This window comes from Glossina fuscipes, unplaced genomic scaffold, assembly GCF_014805625.2.
Source record: "Glossina fuscipes isolate IAEA_lab_2018 unplaced genomic scaffold, Yale_Gfus_2 3, whole genome shotgun sequence".
Lineage (NCBI taxonomy): Eukaryota > Metazoa > Arthropoda > Insecta > Diptera > Glossinidae > Glossina > Glossina fuscipes.
The window spans coordinates 16,333,559-16,347,759 of record NW_023998417.1 but is presented as its reverse complement, the minus strand read 5'-3'; the positions used below and the strand labels follow the sequence as shown (position 1 = coordinate 16,347,759).

The following is a 14,201-nucleotide window of genomic DNA, read 5'->3' as shown; positions in this document are numbered from 1 at the left end:
CGCGCTTACCAATACAGAAGTAAATAGCACGAAATGTGAAGCAGAAGTGATTGTTTAAGTTTTTCTTAGGCAGATGTGTGTGGAAGGGTTCGTATCTTTATGTAAATAAAGGCATTCTCAATCTTCTTTCAATATTTCCTAATCTCAGTTACCATTCCTTAAACTTTAGCTCACGTTCCCTGTGTGCATACTATAATATCATTTAATTTAGTTTAAGCATTTTGGAAGACATGACACATTTTCTCTTTCGGATGCAGACACGTTGGTCTCGTTCTCTTTGTCTCTCTCTCTCTCTCTCTCTTTCTATTTTTTACTCTTTTACTTTCATGCGAACTAAGCAACGAAACAAGTAAAACACTGCAGTGAGACACCGAGCACCGTTAAACATCCTACACCGCTTCGCTTAATACGGTTATTCATATAATGGCTTTTCAAAATAAAGTTTTACATGCGAAGTGGTCAAGAAAATGGTTCGACCCAAACCATTTCGACAGCGTTCGTCCTTGGGCCAAAATATGTTCATGTACCTAGTTGCATTAAAATAGCTCGTTAATTGCCAAACGTTTCTAAATAAATTGACTCCAATTCCCCACACTGTAATCCTTCCTACGTAAAATAAGCCTATCTGTGGTAAAAATGACCAACTTTTAATGTTTCGACATAGCTAATAACAGTATCAAATTTGGACCAAATGGATCCACGTTTTCGGCCTCAATCACCATGTGTAAGACTTCTTCTTAATAGTAAAATAAGTCTTCGCATGGAAATGAAGTCTAAGATTTAGTGATTTATGGTAAAAACAAGCGAATAATATCTTTGAAAAGCAACTAAATTGTGCAAAATTTGGATCAAGTCAGTTTATGTTTTGAGCTTTCTCCCATATAATTCCAATGCGGAATGGCCCGTCGAATGTTGTATAATACTGAAAATTTTCCTTGTCTTTACAGCATAAGAAGTGCATACAAAATAATTTTTCTAAACTTTGGCTACGTCGACTTTTTTGTGAAAAGTAGTTGTTGACGAAATGCGTTACCTTCCCTGTTTAATGCAAAAGAGAATATTGCTTATTGAATCACGATGGGTGTTAAAAAGTGAATGTTGAAGATAAAGCCGAATGTTCGTGTCGCTGAGAGTTGTTCCAGTCAACGACTTATCTGATATCTGAACAGTGCTTCCATTCTTATGGCAACGTTCAAACACGTTGAACGGTTGAAAAATAAAAGTTAAAGATTACCCGCTCTTTGAATAAAATATCTTTGTACCGTTGCTGTTTTAGTAAACTTTCAATACTTTTGAAAAAAGGCGGGCAAATAATAGTCTCCCCAACACTATCTGTCCAAACAACCATCTTGTCTCACCACTTAACTTACATGTATTTCTATCTTATTGTTCATTAATATAATTCGTGTTATTTACGATACGGCTCTGATCTAATTATGTTATATTTGCTTATAGATTTTTATTCTAGGCAATGCAAACGTGGTTCACAGTTTTTTATGTGGGGAAATATTTTTTGCGAGCGGTTAAAAGAAATAGAAAAATAATACATTTATGATATTGAAAGTAATTTTAATTCTGATATTTTGAATTCCGAATTTACTTAGTGCGAACGTCTGCAGGGTAGCTAGCGCTGTGTTATAAATATCTCATACCCCATACTAAAATGCGTCATCATTTCCTGAGCGAATTACTAGTTTACCTTATAAATAATGTGATGTTCTTCTACATAATCAAAACTCTATAAACGATAATAGAGGATGAAACTGCTTTCTCTTGGTTTAGCTTCAATGTTTAGAGGCATTTTCGTAGCCATATTAAGTATGTGTCATATGAACATATCGAACTCGATCCGTGACTCCTATGTTGATGAAAGGGCTCTCTTAAGGCAAAGAGGAATATTAATGGGTGTCTTTTGGCAATTCTTGGTCTCTGTTTTGTTTGCTTCCTTTTTTCTTTGTCTAAAGGGGGGAACATTTTTGGGATGACCGCTGAACGTTGGACATAAGTGGATGAAGAAAGAAGAAATGTCGACGTTCTGTGTTGAAAAAGGATTTAAAGCTACTGTTAATATCTTTTTGATCGGCAATGAAAGATTTCTAGTGACATTAAAATAAAATTGTGCGACGGCTTAACAAGTGTTTCAAATCTATTATTATTGAGTGTCGCCCTGGGCTTCCGAAACTGAGACGTATTTAGAAGAGGTTTTTTTGTCTAAGTTATTACAAAAATATTTTTTCTTCTCTCTTTCTCAAAAAATGCCTAAGGCTTTAATTTTCTTAATTTAATCTTCAGCTGTCGACAATCAATGTCATCTTGCTATAACTGTTTGGGAAACATACTGTTTATCATAAACAATTTCGTGTCATTTAAAATTTTATAACACCTAAAAACTTTGAGTTATTTTCTACCATAAGGTATGTTCAGTTGGTGTTGGTTAAACTTAACAAACTGTTTTGCAAATTTGGGGGCATGTCCTTTTAATTGACCCTCACAAAGTTTTCTATTACGCGGGAAGCAACTGCAAGGGCAGTGTTCATAGATTGCAGAGTGAAGAGGTAACAGCAATTTAAACTACTACACTTACAATACAAAAAACATTAACTCATAAATTATACACATATGATCTTGTCGTTTTTGTGTCTGCCTTTGTTCATGGTTTTATGTACTTCTCATGTAATTGGGTCATCTAAGTTTAAAAACAAAGAGTCGCTTGCTTGAGTATACATGTTCATGTGTAGAACTATGTACAAATAAATCATATACAACCGACGATACAATAAAGAACCTATGACTGGGAATTTAGGAAAGACATTAAGAAACAAGAAATATATATACAAACTAAACACAAAAAATGAAATTCAAGTAAAAGGTTTTGACAACGCAGCTACTTTATAATACAATTATCAAAGTTAAAACCAAAACTTGACTTTCCAAAAAAATGAAATGAAACTTGTAACCGATATATGCTTGAACATATAGTTTTAATTAGAACATTGTTTTGATTACGTTTCGTTCAATAATACAAAGAACAAAAGGACGTTATCATTGTGTCAGATAAATTGTAAATGTTTAAATCAGTTGGCTTTCGAACTCACTTCTGCCCATACACACTTTTTATTCATTATTACAAGCCTCGAGTTGCGGTGTAGTTAATTATCCCAAGAAAATATCTCACATAGTGAATTGAAATTTAAATTGGATTAGAAAATCGTATTCTTTCTCTCAATTTATTGAATTAGGTCAACAAGTCGTTTAGATTAAGTCATATTGATGCAGGCATGTCTCCCTGTGTGCATGTGCAGCTAAATCTTAAATTCTTAAAAATGTCTACAAAAACAATCGTTCGACTTACTTGCAGTTCGTTTATACAAGTTCACGATGACAAATCTACTTGACTTTATGCTTTTCCTAGAACTTGAGATGATTCATCGCAATTATTAACGTGTCTCATTGGAACATGCGATTTATTATAAAAAAAAAAGTGAGCATTGTTGTAGTTCTACGTTTGGGGCTGCACTAAACAAATTATACCGAAAATTATACGGAAAAAAAAGCTTTTCATTTCATAAAAATTTAGAACTTGAAGACGTCCAAATAATTTCAATCACTATATTGTTTAGCGTTTTATTTGGAAAAAAACATCTGTCTTACATTTAGATCAAAAGCTTAAAACTTGATGACAGGCAGAAATTTTTTGTATTATGGATTGGGGAAACTACAAGCAATTAAAGACATAACCTGAAGGCTTACATTTTGGCCATTCGTTCGCGGGCTGTTATTTTTAATACTTTTCCATGCATAAAGTGCTTCTTATAATATCTCGATTGTGTAACCTTTCACGGATTAAGTAGCGAGCTACAGAGCGGACTTAACATTGCGAGAGTTGAATTACCAGACTAGTAATAACTGGAAGTTTACTTTTAGGAACAAAGATATTTCCTTTAAAAATAAAATAACATATTAATAACAAATAGTATCAATAATGACACTTATCGTTTATTTTGCTCAAAACGAAAAATCTTTAAATTGTATAATACGATTTCACGGATTTCACACATCTCCTATCTGCATTAGCAACGTGGGCACATGTCACGTTGCATAGTTTGTGTTTACTGTATTATTTTCTCTACATTAACCGTAGCTTTACATAATGTTATATAGTAATTGCAACAATAACAAACCACTTAAATATCCGATTACTTTTTCCAGTACGGGTAGGTGTTGTTGTTGCACTTATTGTATTTTTACTTGCGCCGTGTATATTTAAAGTCGATCATATGTCATAACAAATATATCGGTTCTTTTAATGACAAAACTTATAAGTATATACCTCACACCGATAAACAAGTAGATGTGCGCTTAAATTTGCATATACGAGCGTAAGTTTTTAATTAAATGTTTATAAAAAAATTTCAAGTGTAAGTGACGAATATAATAAAGGATTTTTTGTATTTATTTAATAAAATTCGTTACACATGCTCCAAAGGGATTGGAAATATGTCAGAAAAGAACATGTGGCCGTTCAATACCACTTTATATCACGATATAACGGTATTTGTACACCGTTTGTGGTATAGGATATGCTACCTTTATATTGAGTTGGTAACTAAGGAATTGCCGATTTGTTCAATGAAATAAAAGACTCTTCTTTTTAACGTGGAATGAACTTTAATCTATAATGTATTTTCCATTTTGTTCGACGATGTTTTGCCATCTCTCTGACAACTTGAAAATTCTACACAAAACTGAGTTAAGTGAGACCACGAGAAAAGTTGTCCAGGGATTGAAATAAGTGGTAATACGATGGCGCGAGATCAGGGCTATATGGTGTGTGTAAAATCAATTCGCAACCAATATCAATCAATTTTTGCAGAATAGCCAAAGACGTTTGCGGCCTAGCATGGCCCTAGTAGAAAATTACACCTTTACGATTGACTAATTCTTGTCGCTTTTTTCTTGACCGCTGCATTCAATTTGTGTAGTTGCAGACAGCGGATATCCGGATTAATTGTTTGGTTTTTTCGAAGCCGCTCAAAATATACCGGACTTTTCCAATCCCACCAAATTGACAGCAATATATTCATTTGTTGGATACGCGTTTTGAAGTGCTTTGCGATGACTCATTTGGCGTGCATCACGATCGTTTTCGATTGAAATTGTTGTACACAATCCACTTTTCGTCTTCAATGATGATTCGCCTTAAAGATGGATCGAATTCATAGCATTTAAGCAATAATTTGCAAGCGCGGAAAGGTTTTGTCAGATGAGTTTCTTTCAAATCTTTCGGAACCCAAATATCCAGCTTTTTAACGTGAGCGACACGTTTTCAATGCCTCTCAATGGCTATATGTGAGACATTTAATTTGTCTGCAAAATCCCGTGCAGTTATATGACGAACCGCTTCGGTGATGGTTTTGATTGCAACATCATTAAGCTCAACTGGTCGACCTGAACGTAGGTCATCTTTAAGAGAAAAATCTTCAGAACGGAAAATTTCAAACCAATTTCGGCATTGCCTTTCTTTAAGGAATTCGTTACCATACACATCAGGTAACTTTTTGGCTCGTTGCACTGCGCTCTTTCCTTTACGGAAATAATAAAGCAAAGTAAGGCGAAAATTTTCCTTATTGCACTTCATGCTAATATTACGGTGAAAAAAAAAATTTTAAGAAAACATCTACTCAATGAACAATGTAAAGTTAGGTAAGGATGACAGTTAACCTATATAAGAAGAAGAAGATCATAACATTCACGGATATCATAAAAATGGGAGTGAGAGACATCGATGTTTATGAAATCGTCAATTACTTAGTTGTGAACCCAATATGAATTTAAGAATTAATCTTGTTAATTAAGGATAAAGAAATATTTAATCTTGTTTAGAGACATTTATTATCAATCCTATTCCTCCATGCAACAAATCGTGAAAAACTAAAAGTACTTAAAATTTCTCGTATTTTCCCCAATAACTAAGTTTATGTGAACAAGAACTCAACCGCGCCCATGTGGTAAGTTGATTTACTATTCATTTATTTTATTGAAAGTCTGAGCAATCTGATCTCACATCTCTTTGTAAGTTATTATTGTTGTGTATTTACTTTGCCAAAACGGTTGCAACATCCAGAACGAAGCTTATCGGAACTTGTAAAGTGTATACATATACACTCAGTTAGTATTAAATTTTGAATCGACTTAAGTATGTCGTTTTCTGGCCGAAGATTAACCACGCTGGTTGGTATTAAAAATGCGGCCAAATCTGGGCCAAATGGGCGCAAACCATCCAACAATTGAACATAAACTGACATAAATCTTTGTTTTCAGAAACGGAAAAATGGCACAACAATAAAGATTTGTCTAGTGCTTGGGCGATCCTATCGTACCTATACAAAAGTAGAAAAAATCGGCTATGGACACGCAATATTACAAAACGTCAAAATTTCATTTTTTTAAGTTACATGTGTTGGGTATAGAAAATTCGAACAGAGTCGAATATAAATTTCTTCTTCTGCTTCTTCTTATAATAAAAATTAAAAACAGGTTATCCGGCTACGGTACTGAATTGTAAATAACGCATTGATTTGGAGAGTTTGACAGGTTAGTTAGTTCAATATGAAAAATATGTGTATTATATAATAATTTTATTTATAATAACTATGAACCCATTCTTCAGTGGCCTAAAAAGTTTCTTCCAAGCTCTACCTACTTATATTATCTAATTGAAAAAGGATCTGCAGTTATTAGTTTCGTTCGATTTGTTCATAGTTTCTGTTCAGATCTTTCATTGAAAGCTGATATCTTAGTGCATGTACGTGTGTAATATATATCTGACGAAGTTTGTAAATAACGGTAATCCGCCTCCCATAACATAAGAAGTAAATGACTTCAAACAGCGCATCAAAAATAAAGAGGGATCTTAGCCGTGAAAAAAGAATATTCGTTTTTCTTTTAAAAACAGCAGCAAAAACCTATTAAGATTTATAAAAGATGACGGTCAAAATGGTTTTAATTATCATAAATTACAGTTTACTAAACGTTTATAATAACATTTTTTCGGAAAAATTTCTACTATAAACTCACATGACCCACTTTATATCGTTATGTACTGATTATATACAGTGTTTTTACAACGTAATGAGTTTATGCATAAATGTACATGAATTCAAACATAATCACTCGAGTAAATAGTGCGAGTTTCACAAAGATAGTATTCTTGTTGTTTTCCTTTTTCCTTCAACTTTGAAAGAATGAGAAAAGAAAAGTGTCCATAATTATTCACATATGGTTCTGGAGGAAAAGAAACTTACTCAGCCCGTGCTTAACGAGACAAGAACGAACTCTCTTGGCTAGGCTAAAGGTCACTAAAATATATCAATTATTTCTTTCGCACGTTTCTGAAATAATGTTTGCACAGATGTAGAAATACGTGTGTGTTAGCTGCTGCTTTGCTGTACGTTCAATGTGAAGACGCTAGAACTTTATAATATCCGCTCATAATAACCGGAAACGAATCATTGGTACGCCTACGATTTCTTCTTTTGTTTGCTGTGCAGGAATAAGAAGCAATGAAATCATAATAAACACAGTAACTAATAAAATTCTTGGGTTTAAAATTTACTGAAAGAGAGGACATACAAACGTTTATTGTTAGTACATACGAAACCTAAGCTACAACTTAACATGTTGTCCTATAACTTTTTAAAGTTTCCTCCATTATCGAACAAAATATTGATAAGAAATTTGTGAATAATAGCAAACTTTAGGTGATATTAATATAAATAAATGAATGCTAGTGCAATGTTTATATGCACTTTGAAGAATAATATGCAAATTGCTCAATGGAGCTAATTACCTGTGTTTATGGAAAGGTTATTTGTCAATTATTGAATGTACAAAATCGTGCCTAATGACGTGCCTAAAGAGTGTTCGTTTTGTTTCGGTCACGGTACCGCTTTTAGTGAATCTTTGCTTAAAAGAATAGAAACTCCCATTATGTGCACCCATATTACGCCAATAACTTGCATTTAAAAATTTCTTGAAAGACTTTTTACTTGCGATTTGGAAGCTTTTCTCAACCATTGTCACTTGCTGTCGCTTGAGTTAAATTTTTAAATAATATTGAGATCCATTGTCTTTATATTGTTCTTGCGATAACGTAAGCAATTTTAATTGATATGCACAGCAACAAATTGTCCGATAACCATTAAATGACTCCAAAATACCTATATGCATTCGTGTGCATATACTTAAATAGGTATGCAGGGAACAAATGATTTGCAGTGATTAAAGCATACGAGGGAGACCTTTGCTTATGTGAATGTGACATTTCTTTTGGCAGGAAAGCATTTGAAAAGCGACTAAACCTTTCAGCTCACACTGCGTGAAAATAATAACTTGTCTTATTTTTATTATATGTTAAAAAGCACTGTACTTAAGTTACCTGCCAAAATAGATGGCGCCACTATGTAAATTATTCTGAAACGACATTTTTAAGTTATATCTAATTACGTTTGTGTAGATGGGACTGCATAAGAAACGCATTCATATTTGTAAAGAAATTGGTACTCTTGCCGTTTATTTTCTTATGAATTTAACACGCCATTACATCAAAAAGAAAAGTAAAGTAAACAGCACATTGGAGCGTAGCAATAGAAGACTATTTATTACTTCACTGCTTTATATTTGCTTAACAAACATGGTAAAACATCTGCTCATGTGATATCACGCGCAAGCGAACACATATGAAAGCTTTCAATTCGTTAAGTTCGGGTAATATCAATTTTGATCATTTTGAACGCATTCGTGCTCATTATTGTGCATTCATATCGAAGATATGCTTATAACTTTATGTATGGGCGGCTAAAGAATCATAATGTTTGTATAATTGTAGCAATTGTAGTGTTCAAATTTTCCTAGAATAATAAGTAATTTAAGCTGCAATTTGAAATGGGCTTGATGTAAGTGGAATCCAAAAAATTGTGGCCACATCGAAACGATTGTTCTTTGCAATTGTAGATGTGTTAAGAAGTCCATCAAAATAATTTTTGGACGAAAATTGTAGATGAGCCTTATGAAAACATACGTAAATTTTCTTTTCCGAAATTGGTTGTGTTTTTTGTTCGACATAATTTTCTAATGCGATCAGAAATACATGAGATAACTTTCTTAACTTGATATCTTAATTTTTGCAACTGCACCGCTTCCACAGAAAAGAATGTTGGATTGACAGATTTTGACACAAGTAAGCACAAAGTTTGTGTATGTTGACGATTTTAATAGTTTTGAGACCAATATTTTCTTGTGATTTGTCTTCGATGCTTACTCTTGAGTTCCTTTTAACTCCTTAAATGAGAATTTTCAAACCATTGTAAAGAATAAATTGTATTACTGTTTCTTAAAGGCACACACAGATTTGCACAAGTATCCGCAACTTAGGGCGCATAATTTGTTTTGCCCATTATTGCAGCAATGCATTAAATATCAAAGAGTTAAATAAACTTTTTATTCATGCACTATCACTGGCCTTCTAATAATTCCTAAACTCTCGTCCGCCAGGATTTTATACCATCGGCCTGAACAATCTGTCGCTTAAATTAGAAGAGTGTGCAGATAATAAGGGCGCAAACTTTGATGAATAAAATAATTTCTTATATTTATAAGTGGCTCTTTTTCACAAATTTTGTGCTTGACGACCTAATAGTATTTTGTGATACAAATTGTCGTAGAGGAGTGATTTAACATATAAATTTGCTTGGATAAATTTAAACCGTACGGTATTTGATCACCCTTGCCGGCTTACACAGTTTTGACTGATCCTCGGATATTATTCAAACATCACCGGGTACACCGTTGTTTTCATAGCTCGTTATTGAATCTGATTACCTTCTTAGCATGTTAAGATTCAATTGGTTGATGCAAAAAATACATTACTATGTAGAGCCATATAAGCCTAAGCATCTCATTGCAATGTACCACATAACTGCTAGTGTAAAATTTTAGACTTGAAGCATCAATTTTCGACTTGCTTTTGATTTGCTTTTAATTATTGTGTAATATAATGTTTTATGATTCTGGTAGACATGTACAGCCGCTAGTAAAGATATTAGGTTTAATAACTTTCGTTATTTTTTCAAACTCTGAATGCTTCTTAAAATTATTGTACCCAACACAGAAAGGCAGCGATTCATTATTTCAAAACGTTTGAAACAGCTAGAAGACAGTTTTAGAGATTTCATAAAGTACTATATTCTTGATCAGCATATTGCGTTGTTTGTCCCTGTTCACAATAATTAAGATATCGGCTTCAATTTTCGCAAAACCATTGGAAGTTTTCACACGCACGGCCAAACTCTCATTCAAAGGAGTAAAGTAAATTTCATTATAGGTTAAATTGAATTTTGATATATAATAATCGGAAGAAATGTGAACGTTCACCACTACCACCAGTGCAAATAGTGCTGAAGGAAAGGAATTGTGATAACTTCTCGGCTAAGAAAGATGAGGAAAAATTACTTAACGCATGTTTTGGAAAAACGATAGTGAGAAGAGGCAGAAGATGATTATTGTGTGTCCATAGTGACCTCTCAAACTCTGCTGATATATTAGCTTATATTATGTTAAGTACGGCAATTTTCAAAGTTCCATAAAAAAATGCTCGGAGCAAAACTTAGTATAACCTGCACACCGCTGGAAAGGCTGTTAATAACGGGTTACGCTATACTAATTTCATTTTTCCACAGGGAATGGTTTGTCCATGTTGAGTCTCATAAAGAAATTCTCTGAGCAAAATTTAATATAACCTGCACAGTATCGGAAAGGTTGTTAATGGAGAATTCACGCTGTGCTAGTTTCATTTTTTCAAAGGACATGGTTTGCCCACAGCAGCTAAGCAAACTTTCGCTTTATCAACTCCATTTATGACATAGTGTAAAAGTTTTTTAGTTTCAAATAATTAATTTACACAAAGACTTGTTTTGTCTATAATATTGTGTAAAAATAAAATTCTATTTTAACTATATTTTGACTTAAATGCCTCCAAGTCTTCGAGCTCTGTAAAAGTTTTTTGGTTTGGGTCTTTCCCAGTTGTATTTAAATATAACTTCACACTCTTATCATAACTACAACCTAACACGTGTTTGAAATTAATATTGTTGACCTAATTTGGCTCTAATTCTTTTAGTGTTTCTAAAGTAACCCGTGTTGCCTGCGGCAAATTGTGTCATCCAATTCAGCAAATAATTAATTTTGCGCCAACGAAATGAAAAAAAACGTTCGGGAAACACTTTTGTAAAGTTTTCGACCTTAATTTATTATTGTATGCCATTTATTGTTGACCGTTCCTTCCTGATTATTAATGATGAAAATTTGTGATAGCCTTTGAAACGACTTTTGTTTTTATGGAGGTGTGGGTAAATAAGGTTAACAAAAACACACAACCTTTTATTTTTTCAGATTTGCTGAACCGCACATCAAAAGTAGCTTTCGACGCATGCTATAAGTATAAAAATATATGTAAAGGCAAGGTAATACGTCCAAAATTCTTAGTCTAACTTGCCGCATTATAAATACGCGTGATTTGAAATATATTATGTAAACGTGTTCGGTCAACTTTCTAATAAACTATGTTATACATATATACAACGGATACTTCTCCAATTTTAGCTTTATACAAGAGTACAAACGTTCTGCCAGAAGAGCGACATGCAACATTGTTTGAAATATTTTTGGTTATACGAACTTCTCGGAGGCCTTGGAATAACACTTTTGAGGTTTCTGCAAAACCTATATTTGAATTTCGGGTAAATAATTTAGAGAACGTTTTTATTTATTTATTTGTTAACTAAATTCCGCTGCTGATTATATCATTAGCCGAATACAAAATTAAAAAGTATTATCATTGAAAATTACTTACAATATACAAAACCATCAGTCTTAACAATAATTTAGAATACATTCATATATGCAGATATGTGAATATGTACATTTTTGTAAGTAATTATAATAAGAAGAAAGAAAAAACTAAGGAACACACCATATACGGCATCTATCTAAATGCCATAATATCTAAATTTGTAACATATTTGAACACATATTGTTCGGTGCTAAAATATGTAATAACAAAGAATACAAAGTTTAGTTATGTAAATACATGTTCAAGAAATAACACATTTGGAAGAGATATATGTTACGTATACAATACTACCAGAAGGAACCGTGGTAATACTCGGTTAACATTTTACCTATTACTCGAAATAAATTAAACAGCTTATAATAAGCTCGGCAAAAAAATAAAATATCTTGAGAGCGTACTGGGAATATTAATATATATATGTTTTAATAAGATGGTCGAATACACATCATCAGTTTTCATTTGTGACCGTTTTTTTTAACATCGAGAATGTTAACGTGAATGAACGTGTGTGAATACTTATGTCCGTTCAAGTTCTTTTCGATTTGCGTTATTGTTTTTAGATCTGAAAAACTTAACATGCCTTGTGTACAATTAAAAACATGTAGTTTAAAAATGCAAATAATGTTAACTATAAACCTCATGTACACGTTTGTGAAATTATCAAGTAGTTAAATGCGTGTACGTACGTACGCATCATTCCAGTTAACAAATACGCAATGCAATGCATTTGGAGCCTAGCAGTGGCGGCAATGAAATGCTTTCAATTAAAAGGAGTCTTAACGAGCATAAGTGCGGAAAAGTAGATTCGTAAATCGACATGAATAGGTTGTGCTTCAAAAGAGGTTGTGTTATTCATTTGATGCGATATTTTTGCATTTCTCCCTTATGGATGCATGCAGGCTGCTCCATGTAAACTTATATACAAACCAACTATCCATCTTTTTATCTGCAGGGCATTCGGTATTCGTTTTCTTTCATTTCAAGAAATGCAATGCGTACGTTTTCTACTTTTCGTATTTATTTGTAGAGCATGCAACGAAAGGCATAATATAAATAAACATTCAGTTTTTTGTTTACTCCTTCCTTTTCCAATAGAAGAACTGCTGTAGTTTATGTGCCATACTTTAGGGGTCGTTGCTCGCGCTTTTAATTTTACCACACACTTTAATATATTGTATATGTAAAAGAAATTGCATTAAGAGTTCCCTCTCTTTTTCAAAGAATTTTCCTCAACTGTATTTCGGTTTATTTCATTTTTTACTCTCTTGGTCTTCTGATGGATACAACGATGATCTTTATGACACACACCACGGCAGCAGCAGTGCATCAAAAATAGTAATAAAGAGATTGTAAAGGCGCAAAAACGTTAACGCTTAACACGCGTCGCCTACCGCCTGGTGCACCTCCCCTCCCCGAAATCTGTGTGTCTGTTATATGTTTCTATATATGAATTTCCGTAACTAGACCCCTGAACATAATGCTATAAAATCCATACAAGCGCACAATCTAATGAAATGATATGCAACAGCATCTTATATGCATTATATCTGCGTTTTTGTATTTTTTTGTTAAGAGCTACTTAAAAAACTAATTTTTACAGACGTTCTCTAAGTTTTTCTTTTCATTTTTGTATTTTTACTGTCTTATTTTTATTGTTTGTTAGCTCAAATAAATTGAACGTAAGCCATTTTTAATGTATTCGTCTTTTAGTTATATGAATAGAATTTATTATTATTATACTTATTATTAGTAAAAACTTTTTGGACCAATGAAACAAATTCTTAAACTAAAGTAAAAACAAATTGGGCACTAGTAACGTGAGTTATCGGATCTATTTGCGAAAAGTAAATTAGATATTGAACTTAGTACTTTCAATGAAGTAATATATTGAATAGAGATATGGCTCCAAAATTACTAATTTTTTTGGAAAAAAGCGTTAATTTTTTGAGAAGATTCTGCCGAAAACTCTACCCACATCGTTCCACAACCACCGTATTCGCCTGATTTCGTATCGTTCGACTTTTGACTATTCAACCGTTTCTACTTGAAAGGAAGAAAGTATTTAAAGACATTTTATAAAAAGGCGTCTCTGACTCTTTGGAGGATTGGAAAAAAGGGTGGTAAAGTACTCTGAAGGGAGTGGGAGCACCTAAATTTATTTTTCCCACAAAATTTACTACGGATTTCTCGATCAAAATTTTTCGATAACAAAAAGTAGCCAATCACATCACATCTGTCGAAAACAAATAAAAAATGCCAATTAGCTTATAATGTCAACACATTTTGTGGACAT

General features: G+C 32.9%; 2 protein-coding genes across 5 annotated transcripts in view; one reads left to right on the top strand and one right to left on the bottom strand.

Annotated features, from left to right (window-relative positions):
• LOC119635097 (disintegrin and metalloproteinase domain-containing protein 12) overlaps window positions 1–14,201 on the top strand; it is a 39,424-nt gene that overhangs the window by 9,172 nt on the left and 16,051 nt on the right. The gene's annotated exons all lie outside the window — the stretch shown is intronic.
• Window positions 4,769–5,638, bottom strand: LOC119635100 (histone-lysine N-methyltransferase SETMAR-like). The gene has a single exon (XM_038029676.1). The coding sequence runs from the start codon at window positions 5,636–5,638 to the stop codon at window positions 5,327–5,329; it is 312 nt and encodes a 103-aa protein (XP_037885604.1). The 3' UTR covers window positions 4,769–5,326.

What these genes read in the sequence shown, in the direction of transcription:
- LOC119635100 (XM_038029676.1), bottom strand. Translation starts at nt 5,638, where the DNA reads ATGAAGTGCAATAAGGAAAATTTTCGCCTTACTTTGCTTTATTATTTC.